The following is a 9,715-nucleotide window of genomic DNA, read 5'->3' on the forward strand; positions in this document are numbered from 1 at the left end:
ACCTAAGGCGTTAAGTCCGCCATTGTACTATTTGTGCAAGAAGTATTTTAGGTAAATAAATAAATAAATAAGGAATTTACTAAAAAAAAACAAATCGCTAATCGCTTACATTAGAGGCATGTGCGGCATGACTCCGAAAGCCTTCACGCTCGCATCCTCCCTCCCCGCGCGCGCCCCCGCCCGCGCCCGTCCTCTCAACCACAAGAGTGCTGGCTGCGGGCGTCGAGTCAGCCGGAGGCCGTCGCGCAGCTGACATCGCACCGTCCCATGCAACACTACACGCTTCATTCTTAACTGAACTTTTGCTAAGTGACTACAAGCCACAACCATGGATGTGGAGGAGTTCCGTATTCGCGGCAAGGAGATGGTGGACTACATCTGCACGTATATGACCACGCTGCAGTCCCGGCGCGTGATCCCGTCCGTGGAGCCGGGCTACCTGCGCGCCGAGCTGCCGGCTGAGGCTCCGCACCTGCCGGAGGCATGGGAGGAGGTCATGAACGACGTGGAGAACAAGATCATGCCGGGGGTGACGCACTGGCAGCACCCACGCTTCCACGCCTACTTTCCCTCCGGCAACGGCTACCCGTCCATCCTGGGTGATATGCTGTCAGCAGGCATCGGCTGCATTGGATTCTCTTGGGTAAACTTTTGATTTATATCCTAATTCCTATAATACGACAATTTCTAACGCCTTAAATTCGGCAAATACCTACTTATTAGAATGTTTTCGAAAATACACCAAGTGGTATAGGGAAATTTTGTCCGTTGAGGTTACTAAAAACTTTAGTAGGTAAACTTTAAAAAATTGTGATAGAATTAAGTTTTAAAGTAATTTACGAAAAGGGATTAACACAGTGTAAACTTTTTTCGATTTTCCTTAAACCCACGGACCGAAAAATTATCTATAACATAAATCTTCATGAAAAAGTATTATTATAAATGAAATTCAAACATGCAGTTTATAAAAGCAGTTCGTAAGCTACTAAAATCAAGAAGATAGCTATCAAGTCGATAAGTATAGTCTGCAAGCAATTTCGACAGATTTGATCGGCGTGCAGTGATACTGATGGATCGAATACTATTAATAGCCACGGATATTTACTGTCGCCCACCACTACATTCATTATAACTTCAGGGTAACAAAAATGCTAAGATACATGAGTGAAATACTACAATCTAAATAAATATCATACCTTGAAAGATGCGATTTTATGTCACGGTAATTAAAATTACTTTGAGTATGATGTGGTTAAACAGTAAACAGTACAAAGATTAAAAACACTATTCCTTGGTTTTAACAAACTTGAAATTAGTGTTTAGTTATTTAATTTTAAGCTCATCTAAAGTAGCATCTTATCAGTATAAAAAATGAGTAAGTATATATAAAGTTAAATTTCGTAAAATGCACTTTTTCCGTTTTTTAAGTCTCTTAATTAACTTAAATAGAAAATAAATAATTGGATGTAAAGTCACCTAATAATAAGCAGTTATTGTAAAGTTAGTACGTAACTCGTATAATAATGATGGACATAGCATAACAAGCCGAGTCCAAGACACCGATTGCAACAGTATTGATTGTCCTGTAATTGGTGTTTTAAATAACTTATGTTGCTGCTGGCTTTTTTAAGCGTGACCAAACCACTGACATCGTTGTAAACGTCTGTTTAAATGCAATTTTATGGCAGATAAGTTTACTGTAAGCACATCCTCGAAATGTTCGGCAAATTAACTAACATTGATCGACACATGTAATCACATAAAATAGGGGAAATTCTCAATGGTATTTAACCAGATATAAATCCATCCTCCGAAAATTGAATATAAAACTTACTATGTAATGCATTCAATTGTAAGACCAATGATGCATTATCAGATAAAAAAATATCCAAGATCAACGTGCTTACAGTAAGGGCAGCTTTTTTTAAAATTAAATTTATCCGTTATAGTTCTAACACCATAAAAAGTACACAAAAACACATACATAATATTATATTGAACTATAAATATACGATCGGTTGAATGCATGCTACTCACACCTTAACGAGATTTGGTTAAAAGTCGTTTCCCAGCCTTAATTAAAGGAACAGAAATATTTTTCTATTTATTTTCTTGCAGATGATTAATTATGAGGTTTTACCCTCGCATACCATTCAACGAAAAAATGGCCTTAGGCAGGAATTTATATTCGAACATTTTCTTTTTATGTCATGTCTCTTGTACAAATTAATACAATTTGAGTTAAAAAAATAAATTTTATTTTTATTTATTTATTTGAATCGGGCATCAAGGCCCATAGAAAATACTAACCTAAATATTATAACAAAAAAAATATATTTTCATCAAAACTATCACACTGCTTCATGCAGCATGTATTTTTTGCTCATGTTTTTATGAATGTACCATCCACGACCACGACTTTAAAAATTCAAGTAACATTAATTATCGGAATATATGTATGTAGTTCTGCGTTCAAGTGTTCAAGGCATGTCATTCCTTTTTTTTTTCAGGCTAAGATCCATCCACGTAACCACTACTATATCTATTGATAAGTTAAAAAAACTACAGATTTAGGTACCTTTTGATTTTCTCATATTTGAAACTTATAAGATCTGAATAGTTTGTCGGGGAAGGAAATACAGCTGTCTAGTTTGCTCTGGAGCTTCGCTGATATTAAGTCACCATGACCGTAAACTCCTGTCGTCGAGGTATTCCAGTAATTCTCAGTAACAGACTGACCTCAGGATTGTGTCCTGATAGGCCAATGTGTGTGGGCATTTACCCATTGAAATCCTTCCGAGGAAACAATTGCATTAACATCCACGTACGTAATTGGATAACGATAATAACCAATGAATTAATTTGGTAGTTCAATTCTAGGTATATGAGACAGTTAAGTTACTTAATTGCTTAATGAATGTGACATTTTAAGCATGAATTCATTTGACTAAATTGGTATAAAATTATTTAATTAAGCACTGAAACATATTTTATAGAGCCTCAGAGAAATCGTGATATTATTTGAAGGTTTCTATAGGGTTATTATTGAACCTCGTTGTCCTGAATCCCACCGGACCATGGTACATAATAATAGTTTGTAGCATGCATTCAACAAGTTATTCATACAATGATGTCTCTTGCAGGCGGCCAGTCCAGCATGCACGGAACTCGAGATCATAATGCTTGATTGGATGGGTACGTACACGTTTTATACTAAGAAATAAACCTATATTAATATAATCGACGTATGTAAAAATTAATATACAGGTCAAAGTAAGTCTGAAAAGTTCTATAGCTTTTCATCTGTTGCTTGAAATTTCTCGTAGCAATAGGTTCACGCGTAGCCGCGTAGCACGTAGCAATGATAAATACCTATTGTATCCCAAGAAGGTAAGGTTTATGTTGCCTACATGTTTTCGAATATTTTTGTTTGTATAATAATTAATCAATGCGACAAATTAAAAACCTTAACATTATATTCCTTGCTCGCAAAGCAAATTACTTTCCTAGCATCACTGTAAGTACCTAATGGACATTTAAAATATAAGCAATAAAATTCCAGGTAAAGCCATTGGATTGCCACCAAGCTTCTTAGCTCTTGAGGAAGGTAGCAAAGGTGGCGGAGTTATTGAGGTAAAATATTTATCATTCTGGCTGAAATTATCAAGCTATAAGCCCTGTATGATTAAAACGTCAATGTTGTTTATAGGGGTCAGCCAGCGAATGTGTGCTGGTTTCAATGCTGGCTGCTCGAGCCAATGGCATTAAAAGACTCAAGCATCAGTTCCCTAACGTAGATGAGGGACTTCTACTTTCCAAACTAATTGCCTATTGTTCTAAAGAGGCGCATTCTTGCGTCGAAAAAGCCGCTATGATCTGTTTTGTTAAACTCCGCATCCTGCAGCCTGACGAACATGGGTCACTTCGAGGCGACACTTTAAAAGAAGTAAGTATAATCGAATAGTTTTGTTGTAATCCGTTTATTACAAAATATAGTAATTTTCGGGACGGGAACAAAATTTATTTATACATCCAATCAAAGATTCGTAATTTAATAAGTATTCGAACGACGTCAAAAATTATTTCCACTTCAGTGTGCTACCGAAGTCTTTTTTTATTTCGTTACTATTTATTATTGTTTTTAAATGGAATCGGGCCGTGGGCCGGGCTGCTCAAGCTATGCAGGAGAGGTGCAGTTAGGCGGGCGGTAATTGAAGAAACAAGACGGCACCCAGCGCACGGCGCCGACGGTGTCCCGCGTTTAATGACTCGCCCGTGGATGCCGGAAATACGTAGCGAGCCGAGCGGTAATGGAGCCGCATTGTGTGCCACTTTCTATGCCGCAAATATTGAAATTTCACGATACTACCCTCTTATGAGAGGTCTCTTTAATTGCGGGCCTCAGAATACGTTCAAGATTTTAAAGAATGCCCTTTCATTTTTGATTCGATTTTCAGGACATCTATTCAATTATTATGTAAATGTAACTTTCTCGTTTGAATTGTATAGGTACTCTATTTTAATATTAATGAATGATGCTATTCTTCTAGGCTATGGAGGAGGATGAAGAGGCTGGCCGTGTGCCATTTTTCGTGGCGACTACATTGGGCACCACATCATGCTGCTCGTTCGACAACCTCCCAGAGATCGGGCCGGTCGTGCGAAAGTTTCCTTGCGTGTGGCTCCACGTGGACGCTGCTTACGCCGGCAGCTCCTTCCTGTGCCCCGAGCATAAATACCATCTCGCCGGGGTCGAGTTTGCCGACTCATTCAATACTAATCCCAACAAACTGATGCTGACCAGTTTTGACTGTTCTCTTCTGTGGGTTACTAACCGATATCTATTGACGTCAGCACTCGTTGTCGACCCACTTTACTTACAACATTGCTATGACCATACGGCCATCGATTATAGGCACTGGGGTGTGCCATTGAGCCGCCGCTTCCGTTCACTCAAGCTGTGGTTTATGCTACGAAGTTATGGCATCAGCGGCTTACAGAAATACGTGCGCCGTCATTGCGAACTTGCTAAGTATTTTGAACAACTTGTTAAAAAGGATGATAGGTTCCAAGTATGCAACCAAGTTAAGGTGAGGCGTGTATCGATCTATTCCGTTGATAATGCTTATTATAAATTAATGTCGCTCGGACTAACTTGGTAAAGACAGACAAGGTGGGTTAAAAATACCTCCAAATATCTGTTTGAGATTTGGAGTGTTCTAATAAAGACAATTTTGCATCGACGTTAAAACTCTAAGTTAACAAGGTTCTTAACAGAACTTTATCATTCTAATTAATTAATGTATAGGTATGGACATAATTATTTCTAAATTTCAGTTGGGATTGGTTTGTTTCCGACTGGTGGGAGGTCCAGAGGATCCGGGTGAGCACATTGACGATCTGAACAAAAAGCTATTGACTAACATCAACGCGTCCGGCAAGCTGCACATGGTACCGGCATCGGTCGGCGATCGATTTGTTATTCGCTTCTGTGTCGTGCAGCAACATGCCACGCGCGAGGATATCGGTGAGCCACTTATACATCTGTAAATATTTATATTGATGTTCCCTACGTACATTGAGGCCGTTGCCATCTTGTACCTAGGTATACCTCTAGATTTGTTTAACACTGTCCGACTTGAAAAAGAATGCACTAAGTGCAATAGTGTTCACATTATTTTTATTCTCAGTCTTGGATTTGCTTTAAACATCAGTTCTTAATTTTCAGAAGTAGCATGGGATATTATAACCGATTTCGCTACGGAGCTTATTGAAGGACCAGACAAAGAACGGGTACGTCATCCATGCAAGTAACGAGACCGCATAAAAATCTTGAGCGGGCTTTGAGGGTTTTTACTTATAATTGCAGGACTTAAACGAGGAGCGCGCTCGTCGCCAGAAGGCCGCTCTGGCGCACAAGCGTTCGTTCTTCGTGCGCATGGTGAGCGACCCCAAGCTGTACAACCCGGCTATCAACAAGACGCCCCCGCCGGTCGGCACCTGCCCCTGCACCCCGCAGGCCGTCGCTGCGCCCGCTTCGCCGGACACGCCTACCGACGCGCTTCAGCCATCAACTCCGTGAGTCTACCATCTTATTATAAAATATTTTCCTGAACTACACAATCACATGATCCGCAACACCAGATTTGACGTAGTGCATGCCTGTTTCGTAATGTGAAGTTATGAAGCTCTTCAAGCACAAGGATGCAGTTTCCAAACCACGTAGCAAATTTTCCGACACCTTAGATATAATTTCATTTGAATAGTAAGGTGATTCTAGTGACAAGATATCTTTGGTTAGCCAGCCAGCCCCAACAACCCGGTTCATTGACTGGCAGCATACCTGTCCCTGTGGTCACCAAACTGAGTGCAAAGCGTGGTGATTGGTGAGTGGTAGTCCACGTCCAGTAGTTGACTGCCGAGGTATAGGGCAGATAGATACCACCTCCCAATAGACCCGTAGACTTGAATATCAGTTATTGTAAGATCGATTTTAACCACATCTGTTGATATTTGCAGGAAGCAATCATCTTGGATCAGCTGGCCACTCGGATTCTTCTTCCAGAGTGTGGATCATGACGCTAATGATTTGCCATTGAGGTAACCTAATCACTACCATTAAGTACTTACATTAACAAAATCTTTCGGAAACAGTAAAAAAACGTTTTTTTACTTATAGCATTTTCAGATTGTTTTTATTTGTACATATTAAAAACTATTTTTATTACACCAGGTTCCGTCACCTGGACACAATGGTGCGTCTGAAGAGCCCCGGCACCACCAGCCGACGCGGCTCGTCGCCGTGCGCGTCGCCCGAGCACCGCGCGCCCTCGCCCCACCATTGACCGATCTCCCCGTGTAGCCCCCAACCACATCACTATCACTTATCTCAATAATAAATACTTATGTCAGCATTGAAAATATGGTGTTTATTTACTTGTGTTTTCCTTACAAATTGGCGTACTGAGGCTTTATTACTTAAGGATAGTAATAGAAACGGCAGAGCGCATCAATTAAGACGTTTTACTGCCAAACTATTTGATATATTTTACCGACATGAAAATCGATATCATTGCTATGAAAGGACTAAAAGCTTAAGTTATTTTAACTGATTGTAGTTCTCATTCTAATTCAATAAAACCAATTTTGAGTAAAGATTGACAGTGAAAAATACATTTTCACCATATTTGTACTGTATAATAATAAACTTCTACCAGAGATCACTTCCCATTCACATTTAACACAAAATTATTTAGAAAGAAAGAGCGAAAGCAGTCCTAGGAACTTCTATATGCTACAATCAGGACTATGATTACTTTAACTTTATTAAATACCTACCAGAGGGAGCAGTAATTAAATAAAAATGAAACACATTACCTTATGACAACTCGAGAATCTGTATTAAAATATAGCATGTATTTAACCCAACAACACTGTGTGAGATTTTAATTCACCACCCCAGCCCACAGTGTGTAGAGTGTTCTTATCTTGTACGTCCCAGGCCATTCCTCTTACATAGTTGCTGTGCATATGTCTATCATGGTAAATAACCTTTGGTTGGGAGTTCTCTGCTACTTCACAGACTGTGACAATTTTATTGTCACAACACACTGCTACTTTATCGGAACTGCAAATAAAAAGACATTCACATAAGTCATCTGTGAGTGACAACAACAATCAAAATACAAAGATACCTAAAATGCTACATAGGTAAATGATGATTGATAGATAAATATGGTATAAAGAAAAGGGTTTTTATAATGGCATTTTAACTGCTTACATCTGGCGAAAACTGTCTGTTCACTGTTTTTAATCACCCTTGATTCAATGCTTTTCTTATACAACTAGAGACATTTGCCAATAGTTCATATTTTTAAATGAATGAAGTACTTACTCAGCATGCACAGCCAACTTGTGTACAGCGGCAGGGAACTCTGTTATTTTGACATCACTCTCAGTGTTCCTTACGTCTAACAAATGCAGAACTCCTGCCTCATCTCCAACTACCAAGCGGTTCTCATCTAACCAGGCTATGCAGCGAATACAGCAGTCATTTTTCAGCAAATCTAGAACAACAAACATTTAGTTACATATAGGTATCCTCCATTTTCTGGTAATTTGTTTCTTTTTAATGTGATAAGGTTAAACAAGCATACAGATTGAATGATGAAAAGTGATAATGGTGGCCATAGACTCCTGCAACAACAGGATAGGCCACTATGTTATTCTATAGTGTACTCAATGCATTCTCTTGTGTACTCACTTATGAACTCTCCCTATGTACTCCCCCTATTTATTACCTCTTTGTAGTCTTAACTCCCTTATTAGATCTTAGTACAATCTCGCTTTGTAAATCTCACTTATTGTTGGCAATGAATCTCTACTTACCAAGTACTGGTTTATCTATATTATCGTCCCACAATGTGACATACTGGTCCATGGAGCCAGTTGCAAAGCTATTTGTAGACTTTGGTCTGACTGACACTGCATTTATTATCATGCTATGTGCTGCTGCATAGTTCCTTATACAGATCATGTCATTTATATCCCATACCTAGAATAAACATAAATGAGTATTAAGAAATTATTTCTTATAATATTTTTATGATTGGCACAGTGCAAGTATCATCATTTAAAAGCGACTGTTTTGAATGAATATAGTAGAATATGTTATATTGTTTAAAATAATGTGTTTTTTACTCAACCAGAAAACTGATAAAACTATCATCAGAAAATTGAAACTCAAATAATATTATAGACTTCTATGGTGTAAATAGCCCATGGTTTAAAGAGCTCCATGTTCATATTGTTACCTTAACATTACCATCAGCCCCAGCAGTGACATAACATTGCTCAGGCTCAAGGCAGTCCACTGCCAAGACCATGTTGTCATGCTCAGCTACAGAAATGTCCTCTTTCCACTGGTTCCATACATTCTGTTGCTCAACGTTAGTGGACCACACACTCACTGCCCCATTGTCTTCACACAGCAGGACCTAAAAACGTCATAGTATCCTTAATACCATAGTTTATTTGCTTTTTAATATAGACCATGCTGTAAGTTTCAATGCATGTAAGTTTCAACCAGACCTTGGCAGAAGTTCCTATAAAACACCCATCGGCTGTTCCACTAGTTAATGGAATACTTCTCTTCCCTCCAATGGTGATGCTCCGAGCTTCCGCTATATCTTTAAAGACACTGGCACCACCATTCCAGTACCGGCCGGTAAGCTCTGATGACCCCACCAACACACTTCCATCTGTAACATTAACCGTTTTCTTATAGAGTCGTAAATACACTTTTTATGGTACAAAGATATATTATTGTCATATTGACAAATAACCAGAGTGTTAACATACCGGAATGAATGCGAATATAATCTAAATACGAAAGTGTACTGGTGCCGGTTGTATCAGTCCTGTAGATTTCTGCGTTGAGATGAGGTGGGACGATTTTATTACTATTATCCATTGCTTACAATTCAGGTACAACTATTAGGTATAACTATTCCTATCAAGTAAAATCGGTAAGAACTTAAAATTCAAGATACGTGTAAACAAATGATACGCATTGTTTTCGTGTTCCAATAACCTAAAATAAATTAAATCCTTTTTTTCACGCACTGCATTTGACTTTGACAAGTTTGACACTTGATAGATATGAGAGAAGTTTTTACATTTTAAGCAAGAATGTTGAAGCGGGGTTTATTTATTT

General features: G+C 38.8%; 2 protein-coding genes across 2 annotated transcripts; one reads left to right on the forward strand and one right to left on the reverse strand.

Moving 5' to 3' along the window:
• Positions 1–85: 85 nt before the first annotated feature.
• On the forward strand, positions 86–6,915 carry LOC124630951 (aromatic-L-amino-acid decarboxylase). Its single transcript, XM_047164998.1, has 10 exons — positions 86–643; positions 3,144–3,195; positions 3,563–3,633; positions 3,710–3,946; positions 4,551–5,090; positions 5,338–5,527; positions 5,729–5,793; positions 5,870–6,078; positions 6,520–6,600; positions 6,734–6,915. Exons 1-10 carry the CDS (start codon positions 329–331, stop codon positions 6,843–6,845), a joined length of 1,872 nt encoding a protein of 623 aa, XP_047020954.1. The 5' UTR covers positions 86–328; the 3' UTR covers positions 6,846–6,915.
• Positions 6,916–7,378: 463 nt separating this feature from the next.
• Positions 7,379–9,637, reverse strand: LOC124630952 (methylosome protein 50-like). Its single transcript, XM_047164999.1, has 6 exons — positions 9,361–9,637; positions 9,091–9,260; positions 8,814–8,996; positions 8,389–8,554; positions 7,895–8,066; positions 7,379–7,627 (listed from the first exon to the last, which is right to left on the reverse strand). Exons 1-6 carry the CDS (start codon positions 9,470–9,472, stop codon positions 7,420–7,422), a joined length of 1,011 nt encoding a protein of 336 aa, XP_047020955.1. The 5' UTR covers positions 9,473–9,637; the 3' UTR covers positions 7,379–7,419.
• Between the last annotated feature and the right edge of the window lie 78 nt (positions 9,638–9,715).

Source organism: Helicoverpa zea, chromosome 6 (genome assembly GCF_022581195.2).
Source record: "Helicoverpa zea isolate HzStark_Cry1AcR chromosome 6, ilHelZeax1.1, whole genome shotgun sequence".
Classification (NCBI taxonomy): Eukaryota; Metazoa; Arthropoda; class Insecta; order Lepidoptera; family Noctuidae; genus Helicoverpa; species Helicoverpa zea.

Excerpts from the sequence above, each read along its gene's own strand:
- LOC124630951 (XM_047164998.1), top strand. The coding sequence starts at position 329 with ATGGATGTGGAGGAGTTCCGTATTCGCGGCAAGGAGATGGTGGACTAC. Across the intron at positions 5,091-5,337 it reads AAGTATGCAACCAAGTTAAG|TTGGGATTGGTTTGTTTCCG; the intron begins GTGAGGCGTGTA and ends TCTAAATTTCAG. Across the intron at positions 6,601-6,733 it reads GCTAATGATTTGCCATTGAG|GTTCCGTCACCTGGACACAA; the intron begins GTAACCTAATCA and ends TTATTACACCAG.
- LOC124630952 (XM_047164999.1), bottom strand. The coding sequence starts at position 9,472 with ATGGATAATAGTAATAAAATCGTCCCACCTCATCTCAACGCAGAAATC. Across the intron at positions 9,261-9,360 it reads TTATATTCGCATTCATTCCG|ATGGAAGTGTGTTGGTGGGG; the intron begins GTATGTTAACAC and ends TTAATGTTACAG. Across the intron at positions 8,555-8,813 it reads GGGCTGATGGTAATGTTAAG|GTATGGGATATAAATGACAT; the intron begins GTAACAATATGA and ends TGTTTATTCTAG.